Source organism: Typopeltis vanoorti, chromosome 1 (assembly GCF_054136105.1).
Source record: "Typopeltis vanoorti isolate ZY-2024b chromosome 1, IOZ_Tvanoo_1.0, whole genome shotgun sequence".
NCBI lineage: Eukaryota > Metazoa > Arthropoda > Arachnida > Uropygi > Thelyphonidae > Typopeltis > Typopeltis vanoorti.
Genome location: NC_143549.1, coordinates 118,498,167 through 118,515,914, shown reverse-complemented (window position 1 = coordinate 118,515,914; position 17,748 = coordinate 118,498,167). Strand labels below are relative to the sequence as shown.

The window sequence follows — 17,748 nt, the reverse complement described above, 5'->3', positions numbered from 1 at the left end:
AAAGAATAATAAAGTGCTATATGGTCAGGCTTTCTCTACAACAGTGAAACTTGGAATCTAAATAAAGAAGCAAAGAAAAAATTAGAATCTTTCGAAATGTAGACCATCAGAAGAATGTTCACAATTTTATGGACAGAGAAAATGGAAAACGAAGATGTTTTAAAGAAAGCAAAAATGAAAAGAACATTAATGAAAATCATTAAAGAACGAAAACTTAAATATTTTGGACATCTAACTAGACAAGAAGGCATTCAAAAATTAATATTAGAAGGGAAACTGGACAGGAAAAGAGGGAGAGGTACACCCAGGAAAATATAGTTTGAAGATATTAAAGAGTGTACTGGCTTGAATTACCATAAATGTTCCAGAACAGCAAAAGAAAGAAAAAGGTTCCGTGACATGGTTGCCAACCTCCCTCTAGGGAATGACACTTGAAGAGAAAGGTATACAAACATGAAAAATAGCGCAAAGCAATGTCTGATCAAGAAGCATCAGTAGTAAAACTATGAAAATAAGTTTCAAAATGATGTGTATCCAATATTTTCGCTATTTCTGTGTTCTGTCAAATTTGGGTGTTGCCAACATGCTTTATTTCTTTTAATATGTCGATATCCTGAAATCTTACTAGATCGTATTGAGAAGGTTGGAAGAAAAGAAAATAGTCAATACACTGATTATATTATACATGTTAAACTAAACTGTACTTTCGGATATTCAGCACATCTCAAATATTTATTTTTTAGTATTATTATTTGATATGTACAGTACCAAATGCCTGTCTCTTTATATACATCAGCTACTTAATCACTATTCTCTCATTTCTGACTAAAATCGTCCCTCCAGCCAATCATTATGAAAAAATATGAAAATAATAAAAACTATGAAAATAAGTTTCAAAATGATGTGTATCCAATATTTTCGCTATTTCTGTGTTCTGTCAAATTTGGGTGTTGCCAACATGCTTTATTTCTTTTAATATGTCGATATCCTGAAATCTCACTAGATCGTATTGAGAAGGTTGGAAGAAAAGAAAATAGTCAATACACTGATTATATTATACATGTTAAATTAAACTGTACTTTCGGATATTCAGCACATCTCAAATATTTATTTTTTAGTATTATTATTTGATATGTACAGTACCAAATGCCTGTCTCTTTATATACATCAGCTACTTAATCACTATTCTCTCATTTCTGACTAAAATCGTCCCTCCAGCCAATCATTATACATTTCTATCATTCGACAGCATCTGAGATGTGTTGGTTTTCTTTGAATCATGGACGTTGTAACCATAAAAATTCTATCAAGGCTCATCGAATCGCGAATTGCCTTCTGTCCTAAATTCATATAATTTTACAGCAATATGAACAATTTGTATACTGTAATTAGTTGGAATTTCAGCCAAAGCAAAGAATATAGGATACTGTTAACTGTTTATGATTTCATCTTGTTTCCGATTTGGCTAAATGAAAAACAAGAATTCATGGAGGCAAAATGTCTTAATACTTTTGTATGAGAGTGAGTAACTCAAATTGGGTTGCAAATGCACCTACAAAATTTTCTTATGCCCTTGATAGGATTCAAACACAGGTTTTTCCGACCGAAAAGATGTAACGACTGAACAACAGAGGAAGTGTGCTAATATGAGAGTTGCTATGCTCGCTAAAATGTGTTCAGTTATTTGAAATTTAGTTCAAATAAGATGATCAGACCATTCGTTCTATCGAAACTAAATGTATTGATGAACTATGCTAAATAAAATACAAAATGGATGAATTCGATAATAATGAATTTAATTAATTAAACATTCAGGAGATCTTTGCCAACATGTTCGGCCCTACAGACAATAAGCGTTTCTGTTCTTTCTATATAACTAATCTCTGAAAAACTGCTACCTCTCTTCAAAGTAAGAAAAACGATTACTTGAATTATACCTGATTTATTATGAATACATTAAATCAGTTATACATGTTACATGCTAAAATATGTAATACATATTAAAAAAAGGCCAAGCGAAGACAGCTGCAAGTCTTAAGTACCCAGTTTTAAGTTTATACTAAAGAGAAACTTGATATAATTTACTAAACTATGTTCAATATAGAAACAATTCTCGATTGAAGTGAAGCATTGATTCATGACCCATAGACTTGAGCTAAGAGTTGGCCAAGTTGCATAGTTGAACATAAAACGAATTTTCTGGTAGCTAAATGTTTGTAGTGTAGCGGAATGGAACACTATAGATCTAAAGTGAACATTGAATGACATTTCAAACCTCGGACAGAAAAGTTAAATTTTCAAAGAAAAAAATCAAGGTAGGTACTGTCTCCCAGGAAAGCTCCAATGCAATAATGCTAGACATTCAAAACCATTTAGGAGTGATTAATGACAGGATAAGAGTACATAGCGAGCTGCATCTTCTGAATTTCATGGGCAATCCGCCGTTTTCTGTTATCATTTCAGTGTTCATTTCGATCTTACAAATCATAAAAACTTGACTCTTCATAAATATTACGGATTTTGGAGTCTAGTATCTTGTGATTTCTGTTCTACATATTATATAACCCTGAATCTCGATAAAGTCTGTTTTCTCAGATGGTAAAACATGAATCTAGCAATGGCACCGTGAATGCTATCAACAGGAAAGCATTGCACCAAATGTTAAACATAGTGTGTAGATAACATTGCGTAAAGTTTCTTTTTTTGGTATATAATTGGTCCAATGGTTTTCATTGATACTACCCCAAATGGAGATGTATCTCCATGCTCTGTATGACGTTGCATTACTTGTCATTCTTATGATGTTAATTGGGATGTTGTCGGAAATTTGCCTGTTTGCAAAGATTAAAAAATATGATTAAAACGTTTTCCAGTATCACAGAGTGCGCTATCGTATATGGTACATCTATTTTAAGCACCAGTTTCGGAATCACAACTTCCTTCTAATAGAATGATTCGCTTAAATCCCCGAATTAAATCTAATCACTTGTGTAAGGAAATGGAACGACATATGAAAAACTGTCTCAGAGGTAAACACTACCTAATAAATTCAAGGTAGTCCTACGACGAATACTGAAATTTGAAATTTTAATTTCCCTCACTTATTGTAATACGTAAAATACTTTATTATTGTTTTTTTGTTTTAATTCAGCCCTACTGAAGAGAATGCCCAATGACCACAAAGATATTGAGTGTTGTGTGTGGACAAGTGATTAAAAGAAAAGAATCCAATATTGTTTTATCCATCGGAGAAAAGAATATTGGATAGAATATGGAATGAACGAAGTAGGAGGAGGATGATAAGTTAGTTTGATAAATTTGGAGCTGAACTGTATATGGATATTGACCAGCAGCTCGGACAGTGTGTCTATGAGAAAGTGAGTAGAAAATGTTAGTGAAAGTGGGAGGGGGGGTATCAGTTAAGCGAATGTCTCTTCTGAATGGAATTGAGTATTTTGAGGTAGGATTCAGATGCACCATAGAAATGGCAGAATACATTTTAAGCTTGGATGGAATTGAGCTGGAAGGGCTATGGTCATGATGTGTTTGGCTAGAGATGAAAGTTAACCCAAGGGAGAAAACTGATCTCGGTTGCAAGCAAAATATTTTGGAAAATGAAGGAGAGCGAAGCAGAAATGATACCTTACTACAGGGACGAAAAACAAGACGCTTTAATAAGCGCGCACGCACGCAGGCACGCACACAGGCACGCACGCACACACACACACACACACACACACACACACACACACACACACACACACACACACACACACACACACACACACACACACACACACACACACACACACACACACACACACACACAGTGGTGCTTCAATGGGAGATGATAGATATTTATTAGCTAAAGCTAGAACTAGAATTTCCTCTACTTAGGAATGCATGTATATAATCGTCTTTCCAGAATCACATTTCTGAAAATAGGGAATACTTTGGCTATGTGGAAAAGACTTGGTTGGGAGAGGCAATATATTAAATTATCAACAGCATATAAATGTAGAATGCACCTTAGTAAAAATATAACCATTGTTTATTGTCTGTATTTCTTGGATTTTTCCAATGCTATAGCAATATAAAGTCTGCACTATAACTTTGCAATCTTTCGTGTCATACAACATATCCTGGTTGCACTAATAAAAGACGTAGATAGCAAACGATTGTTATCTAAATTTGGATATATATATATATATATATATATATATATATATATATATATATATATATACAAGAAAAAAAAACATCTCGTGGTTTTTCTGATAATAAAGTTATCTCACTATTTAGTCGTTGCCCTCTATTCTCTAGTGACGTAAACACGGTTATCGGTGAATTATAACAAGTTGTATTGTTACAAAAACGATACGATCGAGGCCTTCCTACTCACAGAAATTATGTTGTGCTAGGAGCAAGTATTGTCTTTGACGATAAAACATTTCTGAATGGAATACGTAAAGCTCTTTTGCGTGTTTTTTGCAGTGTGCAGTTTTATTTTAGATGTCAAATCAACTGATGAACGTAAGAACGTTTTCTTTTGTGATATTTAATAAACTATATGAATAAACAAATAATTTTTTTATATAAACAGTTCTTTTATTTGTTTATTTATCTTTGTTTAATTTTGCCTTTTGCAAACGTATGTGACCGCTAAACAGATTAAGATACAATAAAGTAATGCATTTTCTATTTAGGTTTAAATGGCATTCATTTCTTATTTAATCGTTTGTGTACGTATCAATATAACATCAAATGAAATATGAATTTCCACCGATATAAAATGCAGATATCAATCAAGCTTTCAAACGAATTATCTTGTAATTGTTTTGATGCAATATTTCGCAGAATGAATAACTCTTAAACAGCTTCAACAATTATTGTAATATTTATTCCATATTTTCCGTAATTTATTAGTTAAAATTCTTGGATATGGCTGCAAGACATTATTAAACAGATGAATTCACATGCTAGCCATCGAAGGAACAGAAGCCAGCCAAAGTCAGACGCAGGTAATCAGACGGTTGTATGTGAGTTGCTCCGTGGTTCACAGATTATGGAACCAATTCCAACTGTCAAAAAGTAGAATGCCGGAGAAATACAGTGAAGGAATTAAGTTAATAGATAGTTATTTTCTTATCAATCTGTGTCGTTAAAATTCAATTAACAAATACAGTGAAGGGAGGCCACTGGCTATACTGCAGTGAGTGACCGATATCTCTAATTATCTTTTTGTTGAAACAGGGCTGTTTCCCAGAATCAGCTAGGATTTGATATGTCATCAGCTGAAGGAACACTCGTATCTGCTTCAACGTGCGCAGAAGGCCTCACGACGGTGGTCTTGTATGCTAAAACCAGTAGTTTGCCTGTCCTTATCCCCCATGCCAGAGGAGAGAAAGCTTTGAAACGAATCACGCTCATTTCAATTGTTCTCTCTTGTGGCTTTTGAAATAAGTCAAGCTTCGTATCAACTAGATTCAAGACCAATGGCTGTCTGTATTGTACGTACGACTCGCAATTTGCTCTGCAACAGGCGTACTCTGACCTGGAAAGAACTAGAGTCACCTTACTGTCCCTCCAATATCCGTGAAAGGGATACTTATGGTTGAGTTAGTGTGGTAGTTTTGGGTGATATCTCGTTGGGTGGATGCTGTGACCTGTGTGTGAAATCTTGTGGAACTCTGATTGTTCCAACTTGTAGAGACGAGGTACTGGATTCTTATATTCATCTTTTGCTGTCTGACCTGCCTGCATTATTTACCTAAACAGTAGTGTTGCTGATTTTTAAGAATTTTCTTTATTAGGTTTAGTTAAACATTTAATTCCAACGATTATTTCAGAAAACACACATCTCATTAAAAATAATCGTCTCATTATTATATTAAATTTTACTGATTTTATTAGATTCAGAGAACTCCGATTTCCTGACGTGATTTTATCTGGACAGGGCATTTAATAGTATAACTCTTGTCTCCTCGATTAGCAAATGTCTATATACGCTTGCTGGTTAGCACATTCTAAAGGAAGAAAATCCATGTTTTGTGTTTTGGAATAAGCTCTCCAGAGATTTGGATGAGCGCTTTCTAATTTAAAGCCATTTGAAATTTTCTTAAAATATTCTAGAAAGATATTTAATTTTCGATTCATTAACTAATACGTGTGCTTCGTCTATCTAATTTCACAAATAATATTCACACACAAATTTACTGAAAATCAAACAGTGAATATACTAAAAAGAGGAAACTTCCTAGATTTGGCAACGTTATTAGATTGGTTTTGTTATTGGAATATCACACAAGCTATAAGATTTTTTCTTCGACAAGATTCAGCTGTTCCTTAGTCTCTTGAAGGAGAGACTTTCTCTTCAAAACAAATTTTGTAACTGAGTCAAAATAGGAAGATTGTATATATTTTATGGAATAAAATATATAACGGAACTTGCTTTTCAAGTAAATCAGAATTCTTTATTATAAATATGCCAAATAATAAAATTATAAGTCTGACTAAATATGATTATCCAAAGTATTTCACAGAAAAAGCTTAATCCATCTATATTCTATTTTCAGATAAGGAATGGAAAGTGTTACTGTAAAAAGTTTATTGTTTATCTCAAAATACGGAACTAGGGTTTTGTTCTCTTTTTGCAATGTTCGCTCCTCGAGGTGATAAGTTTTATTGTTGAAGTGTTCAAAGGGTTCATATTGTTGTTTAGATATTTAGCTGTGGAATAATCCATTGATTATTTTTCATAAACGTGTTCATCTAATGGAACTACATGGGAGGAAGCAAATCGTCATCCGTCAGTCTGAATATCTTGCTCTAATGGCGGGTGTTATATCAACAGCTTGAAAATCTAATGTGTGGACGAAAATCTTATAACAAAATACAACTTTTCGTACAACAGTATTAAATTTTGCTTTGCATAAAAATCCAGGTAAATTAGTTAAGCACATATAATAAATTGCTACAATAACCTTTCGGTCCTCTCTTCAAATGGTTATTATCGCTTGAACTTCACAGGGCTGAATCTATTTAGTCACAATAATGAGGGTTTTCCGACTTTATTTTTAGTGGTCCATTTCAGGCTAAAATGATTGAAAGTATTCTCCTTCGTATACGATCTTGCATTATCCTATTAACGCTTATCAATAAACCACACACATTGCTAATGCACTCCGCTCTTTATTTACTACATCCTACATTAAAACATGATAAAAAATATCTTATGGAAATGAATGATTCAAAGACACTGAGCTACAGTGAAAAATATAAGAAGTTGGTGTTTATTTCTTGTTTTCAGATTTAGACGTTCAAATCAAGATTTATGTGTTCAAATCATGCTTCTATGATTTGAACACATAATTATGACTTTATTTTTGATACATTTCAAAAGCAATTCAGTTACATCACATTTTTATGCTTAGTAAATTAACTGATTTATGTAATTATGCAATCTCTAAATTTTTTGACAAAGTTCATTATCCTATTAACATATACAGAATATTTACAAATACACAACTGAAGTATTACTATTACATTTTGTTCACTACAAATATTCACTAGTTAATTTTAAGTGAATATCTTATTTAAATGTGTATAAATAATAATACCAACAATCTATTTTACATTTTCCCATATACATTTACAATGATTCATTTAATGTGTCGAGAGAGAGAGAGAGAGAGAGAGAGAGAGAGAGAGAGAGACAGTTTTTATACTAACGATATTGGACGTGGAATATTTTTATATAAATATACATAATTCTTTTCTGCATTTTGTCATTTACATTCGTATTTCAATGTGCACTTCATTTTAATCCAAAAATTGTACTTTCAATTTATTTTTTGTTATCAGTAGAGAATGTTGAATGGATTCATTTCACTTTTTAACATTGCTATTTTTTTGAATCAATAATAATAATAATGATAAAAGTTTGTTTATTTGGGTGGCATTTCTTCTTTCTTCCTCGAAGCTTGTGCAGAGCTTATCTGAGGAAGATAATAGGTGGCGGTTGTTTCGTGGTTTTGTTTCAATACTTGTCGCAAGCCAAGTGTTGATTTAATATATATATATATATATATGCTTTTTTCCGGTTAACGTGTAGAGGCAAGTACACTCGCCCATAGACTAGTACTGCTTGAGCACGGTTTAACTTTTTTGCAAGGGGGAGGATGGATTTGGATATGGCGTGTTTTTGTCCTTGTAATGGTGTTTGAGAGGAGTGCGTTATAGGTTTGTGTCTGTGTGTGTGTGAGAGAGAGAGAAAGAGAGTAATTTCCCTCTAATTTTTAGTTTACTTATATTTCACTATATTTATATAAATATAAATATTTGTATAATAATAATAATAATAATAATAATAATAATAATCTTGAGGAACATGGCCTTTGGGGCTTTCGTGATTCAATGATGTTGAGAGTTATGCTGGAGGTAGCATAGCTACCAGCAGGACCGCCCTTGTCACACAGGTCTCAACTGAGGAGCCAGACTAAGAGTGTTCCATCCCCCCATCACAATGGTCAAAAGCAAGAAGAAATCCATACCGGATCAGTCGATGCCCAGGTCATATGATTGTGTCAGATGTTGGGGATCCTGGTCATCAGGCGACAAGTGCGCTATAGGACCCGGATCTCCTTGCCGGGTAAACCAGATCAGAAAGCTAAAAAGTAACTGGAAGAAATCAAACGTAAAAAATGGACTGTAGAAGAAGTTATGAAATGTTTTTACAGATCAACCGGAAAATGCGGTTTTAGAAAGCGCATTTAATTTGGAAACAAAAATTCCTAGAATCTGCAATAACAGAACAATGACTCATGGACCAAATGAATTTCGTTTTCCGTAACAAAATATTTACTGAACTTGAGCTACAAGAGTTAAGTAATAAACCAACTCAAGTAACTACAAATTATCGGGAGGTAGCTATATCTAACTTTAGAATTCAACTCAGTAAGCATCAAGCTGACAACATATATTAGAATGTTTTGACAGAAGTGCAGTGTTAAATAAAGTCTGTGTGTTCATATTGGAACATATGAACTCCATAAATGACCATATACCACCATTAAAACTTTACATAAATCTAAGCTAAATAGCTTCTCTTAGACGCAAATGCCGTGATAAAAAACCCTTCAGAACCAACAGTATAAAGAAAGCAAGTTAGCTCCCATGCAGTACAGCCTGAATCATTACAGTGAAGCTTGGTTGCAAACCGCAACAGCAAAAGCCGAGGATGAAACAATCTGCACCCTGGAAAATCCGGTTGGAAGGAAAAGTCAACAATCGAGCTGATCTGAGCAACTTAAGGAGTCTTAAAGAAGGAAGGCGGAAAAATATCAAAAACAAAGCGATTAACACATATAATTTGGCCAACAAAACAATTGCTGAATTTACCGAAGAATTATAGCGACTGCACAGAAAATTAAAAGATAGGAATAAACCGATATGTACAATATATGCAATTTCAACAGAATCAACGTCAATTCATTCAGTCTCTCTAGAGAAATACAAATACAAACAATTATTCACCAGAAAAAGAAGAAACATTCAAATTTTGGAAGTCAATCTGAGATTATCCTATTGAACATAATAAAGATGACTCATGGGTTAAGGAAATAGAATCAGAGATAAAACAAAAAGAAATCCAAAATATCATTATCACTAAAGAAATAATCAGAGCACAAGATAGAAAATTAAAAAAAAAAAAAATTGGAGTGCACCTGGCAAATAGACGATTTTGGTTAAAGCATCTAACCAGCCTACCTGATCGAATGGCAGAACAATTTAATTATTTGTTGCAGTCAGGCTCAGTGGAAGACTAGATGATATCTGCGCGTACTTTTCTCTTCATGAAAGATAAGAATAAGGGTGAGGACCCAAGTAATTATCCTCTGATAACATGCCTACCAGCTATGTTTAAGCTATTCACTGAAATCATAGAAACTTTCATATAAACTACTTATCAGATAATCAGATTTATCTGATTGAACAAAAAAAGGGCAATTTTCAAAAATCTAGAGGAACAAAAGAACGATTCGGAGATATCAGCAATAAGCATAGAATTTTCCAAGGTGATTCCTTGTCATTATTGCTCTTCAACTTTTCTTTGATACCTTTGTTGATGATTTTGAAGAACTTCGATATGAAATTCCTAAATATAATATTAAAATTTCCCATTTGTATATGGATGACTTGAAGTTATATGAAAAATCCGCGCAATAAAAACAATTTCAGCTAACGAACACTGTAAATACCTAGGAATATTAGAAGCCAGTGATATTCTCGACTCGAAAGTTCAACAACAAGCACAGCAGAATACGACGAAAGTGTTAGAAATATTCTGAGAACAAAACTAAACGAGTTAAACACAATCAGAGCGATGAATTCTTGGGCTATACCATTGATCCGATACATAGATGGCATAATAGATTGGACGAAAGAAGACCTTGACAACTTGGACCGCAAAACTAGCAAATTAATGACTATGCAACATTTATTATATCCACGAAGTGATGTTGACCGGTTGTACCTACAAAGGAGAATATGTGGACGAGATCTGCTGCAAGTAAGACAGATTATGGGAGAAAAGGAAGAAATTACCTTATAAAGTCAACATCGACAATAGCTCTGAGAAATGCTTCAAGCAGTTACACAAGAGGGCTTTGTAAAAGCAACAGGAAATAAATGCGATTTCGAAAAGGAATAGAAAACCGACATTTGGTGGAATTGCGCTGGAAAAACAAATCCTTACATGGGCAATTTCTTCGAGATACTGAAAAAAAGAAAAAAAAAGACATGAACAAGACATGGCAATGGCTGCAATATGGATATATTAAAAAACGAAAACAGCTAAAAGCCCCCTCAAAATTCTAGACTCAGTATAGAGGAGTGAAATTAGACTTATTAATGACCCATCTCTTACCAACTCATCCCCCGCCACTTTCGCACAGACGTTTGGTTTCCGCAATATGTGTATTCTACAAATATTTCCAGTAAATGCTCATCTGAAATAGAATCAATAATTCCCCCACTTATTACTAAGTGCATTGAACACGTGCAGCTGCTCCCTAACACGCCTTCACAATGAACCTTGAAACCCACAGAACAAGTTACTTTTCCTCTTCCTTCATTCCTGCAACTTCTGTGTTGTGGAACAGTGTCCTCCCCCCGTTTTGTTTCCCAAGGAATACAATATACAGTCTTTTAAATCAAATGTAAATAAGTTCTTCCTCGTTTCCAAGACATAGCAATGGCTACAATATCGATATATTAAAAAAAGAAAAAAGCTAAAAGCCCACTCAAAATGCTGTGCATTGAACATGTGCAGCTGCTCATATACGGTACTGATGTACTACAGATTGATCAACCAAACTCTCGTGTATCGGCTCAACATAAAAAAAAAAATTAATGTTTGAGAGTCCGACTAAGAAGAGAACTTAAATCTGAAATTTCACAAATGAGTGAAGATATTGCAACTGCAGCTAAGAGGATGCGTGAACGCAAGTGTTGATGCAAGTTTTTCCACTTGGTTATATTACAAATTAAAGATGCCAAGAAATTATATCCTTGGTTTAATCCTTTATCTAAGTGTAAGCAAATATAGTTTGTGCCAGGAGTATTTTCAGGACAGTGCAATTCGTAAATAGAAGCTAATTACTTCAAATCACTTGTCTTAGTATCCCATAATGCAAAAAAATATCCTTACGGACATGTATAATGCTATGCATTATGGGAAGGATCACCTCCCAGGCTATCCAGATTTTAATAAGGTGGGACACCTTTTGTCTACTTGTATATGGAAATATGGCTTCTGCATTACTTCAACCTTGAATTACCTCTTGGTCTGGCTTTCCACTGATGAGATCTCAATAAAGGTCAAAACAGGTTTGAGTAGTGACCCTTCGCATAATGCAAGGATGGGGAAACCTTTGGCACACCAACGACTTTTTTCAGCAGGCAACACAGAGTTCAATTTAAAAATAAATAAATAAATACATATCAAACATCTTCTATGAGTTGTATATTTAACTTAATAGAATACAATTTTATTAAGAAGAGCGATACCAAATAAAAATGCAATTAAAACACCATCAAAACATTAAAACACCATCAACTGTTTTAGCAATAATAAAAAAAAAATCAGCTAACGCCTTTTTATTCCCGTATACGGGAGTAAGCGAGGCCATTTAGCCCTATCTAACTTTTGGAGACTGAGTGGGCAGTTCAATCTCCACTGGTACCCAATCAGAGACAGATGGCCCAAGGCTACCCCTAATTAAGCGGTACGCAGTGAAGAGAGACGGCTCAAATGTCCCGCCATCTCGTGGTCCCTAACTCTAACACAATATATTTAATGTCTGAAATAATGTGGGTTCTACAGTCGATTTTCTTGAGTTTACAGGACGAAAAACCCGAGTTTCCGGGAGGAAACACCTGCTAGCTCGTGCCAGAGATCGACTAACTCGGGAACCGGTCGAAAAAAGGCTTAGAAAAATTTCCTCTAGTCGCCGACTAGACTCGAAACTAAGTCTTCCTTCGTGCGGCCAAGCGCGGCGGTGTGCAAACGCCACATCAGCTGAGCTACACAGGCAATAATAAGTAAAAAGAAAATGAAACAAACATCCTATTTCCAAGCCATCTATCTCCGCGATATACAGACGTACAAGTGTTGTTCCGTTCAGGTGTTGCATCATTTTTTAGGAAGTCAGACATGGCGTGACTCCTTCATCATCATTTGATATATTTTTTCGGGTTTCGTAAAGAATGTATCGGTTTTCTGAAGTGTATATATACAGGGTGTTCGGGATAAATTTGACATATTTATAATTAATTATATTTTTCCGTAAGTTACATGTATTAACACGCACTTCTCTTCATTTAAAAGTTTGGACCCTTCTTCATTCATATACAAGATGTCAGAAAGGATGGATAGCTGGAACCCACCTGAATCATGGAAGAGAATAACTTGTATCATGATGATTCGTGCCCGCCATCAAAATAAGGATATTACGACTGCTGCCCAATGCTCCCTGAATACAGTAAAAACAATCAGGCATGAACTAGAGACTTGCAATGGTGACTACGAGGATGTAGCAAGAAGAAAGATCCCTAGCAGACGATCTGATTGCGTTCGTACAGCAGAATTCCTCGCAAATCTGCAGGAACAGGTGTTGAAGAACCCTGGCATTGGAATTCGGGCTTTGTTCGTGGAGTTGCTAACTGTAGTCAAGCCCTGGATAACAAGGGTAGCCAATGGTAGGCCGTATGTATGGCAGCAGGATTCGGCCCCTTGCCACACCTCTGGGAAAAGTCAAAAATGGTTGTCTGAAAATTTCTACGACTTCACCAGTCCAAATGTTTGGCCTCCAAACTCCCCAGACCTTAACCCCATGGATTATTTTGTATGGGGCGCAGTTGAAAAAGACACCAATCGCACTTCCAGTAATACAAATGCCCAGTTAATGGATAAAATTAAAACAGTTTTTGCGGCCCTTCCCAGGGAGACTGTAGCATCAGCTTGTTCGAGGTTCCGAAGCAGAATTGAAGCTGTGATCGATGCTAATTGTAGTTATTTTGAGTAAATCTTGTTGATAGTATTGTAATTAACTCTGCCTGTAATGTTTTTTTGTCAATTCATTAAATTTAATAGATACAAAGAAGATTTTCTTTTTCCTTACGAAACTGTCAAATTTATCCCGAACACCCTGTATATATATGTGGATTTTTTGATTTAATTAAATTGTAACTCATTAAAATATGGATTGGAAGTATTTATTGTCAATTAGTATGTTTACTTTTTAAATATACAGGAAAACCTCGCTTAAGGCGACTAATTGAGTCATCAATTAATGAACGCGCTAAGCGAAATCGCGTTGAGCGAAAACAACAAATAATATTAATAATTATCCATCATCATCATTTCATTTCGTTTTGTTTTTAAGAATAAACAGTAGTACACTTCGGAAAGTCTGAATTTCTAAAACTACTCATATTACTGTAACAATCAGTTGACTAAAATTAGACTGTTTGTTTTTCTTCATCCTGCATTATTCTAGTGAGTAGACGAATTTGAATACAGAACATTTTTTGTCGCCATGACCGAAAACCTGTGTTTTCTTCTAATGCCAAGAGAGACAAAAAGGAAACTGTATTGCAACAAAAAGGAGAACAGATATCATTACTAATGAAAAGAGTCGTTAGAGAACTTAAATTCAACAGTTTATTTTGTTTCTTCTCATGTATAATCATCTGAAGAAGGGAAATCTTTAGGATATAGTATTAACATTGAATTTTACTGACTACATGACTATTTCTTTCTTCCAGTTTGAGGAAAGATAATTATTTGGGGAGAATGTTATCCATGTATCAGAGTGAACTGGCTTTTAATTGCAACTCATTGTACCGAGTAGTGGAAAGATAAAGTTATTAATTTCTTGACACGATTAGCAAAGGAATTTGCTTTCTTTGTTTTGTTTAAAAAATATTTTTATATTCCTGAAATTAAATTTATCAGAGAGAAAGTGTACTGCTTATTAAGTATTTTAAAATAAATTTTATGCAAATAATGTAATTTGGATAATTTCTCTATTAATTAAACAACGCATATTTCTTTTACAGTTCTCTTCGTATTTAAAATACTAAGTTAAGTGAATATAATGCATGAGATTTGTTTTAAAATCTGGACTAACTGGTACTCTTTTTCCTTGTGTGTGTGTTTTTTTTAAACACTTGAAAAGTTTAGAGATTAGTTATACTAAAATAACACTCTTAACATTTTAGGTGTTGGTAATACACACACACACACAAAAGGAAAATATGTGTGTGTGTAACACATACATCGATATATATATATTTTTTTTCATACATAAATTTTCACATGTCCGTTCATTCTCAAACTTCAGCTCTCTGCCCTTGAGAATTATCCAAAAAAGAAATCAGCTGGCATTATTTTAATTTTAGTTTTTTTTACTGACTAATTCGTTATAAAGTGTTCAAAATGTATGTTAGTATATCTGTAGTAAAGTACTATTACTATTATTATTATTTTGATTGAATTTGCATTCAGATAATTATTCAGATAACACCTTTGTCCGGTTTCAGTGTTACTTCTTGCAAAATGATCTGCCCATTGTAACGTGGTTTGTTGGTATTTTAGTTAAAGTCATATTTATTCCGTATGTCATGATCGGAAGAATAGAACCGCTGAATATTTTTCTTTTTTAGGCAGATTGTGATATTCTATTCGAGGGTGTAACACTCTAGTTTACAGTTTACAATATCTTAAAGGCTTCAAAGGATATCTAATCAAATCAAATTCTATCATAACTGGTTCCCAGAGCCTTCTTCCAATGTGATCTTTTGTGTTACATAAACATACGAAGTTATTTTATCGACATTGCATGAATATCGAATCATGTTTGTTATTGCATAGTGAACTTCTTTTAAAACATCAGAACATATTTATTCTCATATTTATTATATATTATTTTCGTTTTGTCTTTCTTTATATTTAATCCTTTCTTGAAACTTTCCAGTAAATGATTGTCGGTGATTAGCTTTTTTTTTTTTTTCGATTACTACAATTCGTCTCTTTTATATTCATTCCGCATACTTAAACATTGTTTGCGAAGCTGCTACAAATTGTTCATGCAAAATGGTATTTCCCTGTCGAACACTTTTATATTAAAGTTTTTTTTTTCTTATTTTATAGATACAGTCAGTATAGATGAAAAGACCACAGTTCGAGTCCCGATGAGGAAGCGAAAAACCATTACCAGGCTTTTCATCTGAAGATGAGTTAGCTGGTCTTATATGAAGTTGGCATAGTTCCCCCACCACCACCTCTGTGGTTACTCGGGTTTTTCATCAGCAAAACCGGTAAACTGGCCAGAAGAACACACACACACACACACACACACACACACACACACACACACACACACACACACACACACACACACACACACACACACACACACACACACACACACACACACAAAGACAATAACTGGAAATTATTATTGCGATCTTCTAACCAGACTAGACGAAAACGTTCGTGAGAAAAGACCCGGTTTGCAGACGAACAAAATCATCTTTCATCAGGAAAGTGCACCTGCCCACAAAGGTGTTTTGGCAATGGAAAGATTAAGGGATCTGCTCTATGAATTGTTGGAACATCCACTCTATTCCCCAGATTTTGCTCCCTCTGACTTCTGTCTCTTCCCAAAACTAAAACTTTTCCTCGCTGGTCATCGTTTTTCTTCGAATCAAGGAGTGATTGCAGCTGTAGAGGGTATTTTGAAGATCTTACTGAGAACCATTACAGGGACGGGATAATGGCGCTGGATCATCACAGGAATAAATGTAATAGTCTTAAGGGAGATTATGTTGAATAATAAAAATAATTTTGAAATTATAAATTCGTGTTTTCATTGAGAGGCCGAGAACATTTCAGCCCACCCTCGTATATATTAAGCATTCCTTTAAGTTCTGTGGTCAATTTTCAAGCAAGAGATTCAAAATGGGCTCACCTGCGTTTGGTTTATTATACTACTTGTGTTCGAATTGTTCTGCTATTGTTTGCTGCATTATGTATTTACTGCCTGCTGTTGTTTGCTGCGTTCTGTGTTTACGTCTTGCCGTTTGAGATGGGGATCGATTTGTTTTCCTTATAGTATGGCACTTCCACTCGTGATACTTCGCATTCGATTTTCGCTGGCATGTTGTTCTGACATCCTCAGTCATATCAGACATCCTAAACGGAGAAAGTACAGGTTCTCTGAAAACTCCTGCATGGCTCTTGAATATTTTTGTAAACAATCTAATAAACGAAGGTTTATGCAGTCTTATATCAATACACAGATGACATATTTACTCAAATACCCATCAAATAGCCTTACAATATTTACAGGCAGACTTGCACATAATCACTGATTGGCATATTTGTAATTCTATACTATTAAACAGCAAATAAATCTCAAGTCATCATCTTATTTATTAACTCTCGGATGGCTACAGATTTCTCATATATATCATTGAAAAGTCATAATTGATATTGGCAACGATAACAATAATCTATCCTTGCCTAACAATTGGGGTATGTTGTGACTTCAAATACTTGGGTCTGTACTCTGATTAAAATATGCGATGGAACACGCACAAGAACTATATACACAAAAAGCGCGAAATACTCTTTAAATTGCACTATGTACTAGATATATTACCTCCAAATACTAGGAAAATACTACAAATCTCTAAGTGATATACTAAGATATGGTATAATACCGTATCGTTTTATGAAATGAATTTAATGAAAACAGTAAACTCATTAAAAAAAACAGGATGATCTAGAGCAAAAATAGCTCTAGAGTGCTGTTTTTTGCTATCATATACATTAATCTGTTCCATGCATCAGTATATGTCAATAATCGACTTCGGCCTTTACGAAATCTTAGACATTAATCTATCATGTTAAAGCAATATTTTTTAAGAGAATACCAAACAAGAAAAATTATCCCATATCAAATCAGAGAACAGAAAGCATACAACAGGCATTACAAGTAATTATACAAATGCAACCAACCTTTAACTGAATCGAGCAAACCTATTAAATAAACTTCGGTACAATATAAAAACCTTACTTCATATGCTTGCTATGAACATCGGAACCAAAATGCAGAGCTTTGTGGTTCCGATGCTCGTAGCAACAGTGATGGCTCATATTATTAAAGTAGATATATGCCA

General features: G+C 34.2%; 1 protein-coding gene across 1 annotated transcript in view; it reads left to right on the top strand.

Annotated features, from left to right (window-relative positions):
- Positions 1-4,386: 4,386 nt before the first annotated feature.
- Positions 4,387-17,748, top strand: part of LOC150110348 (uncharacterized) — a 220,889-nt gene continuing 207,527 nt past the window's right edge. The window contains exon 1 of the mRNA XM_090396252.1: positions 4,387-4,533. Coding sequence (XP_090252378.1) covers positions 4,458-4,533 — 76 coding nt within the window. The 5' untranslated portion in view covers positions 4,387-4,457. The remainder of the gene's footprint in view (positions 4,534-17,748) is intronic.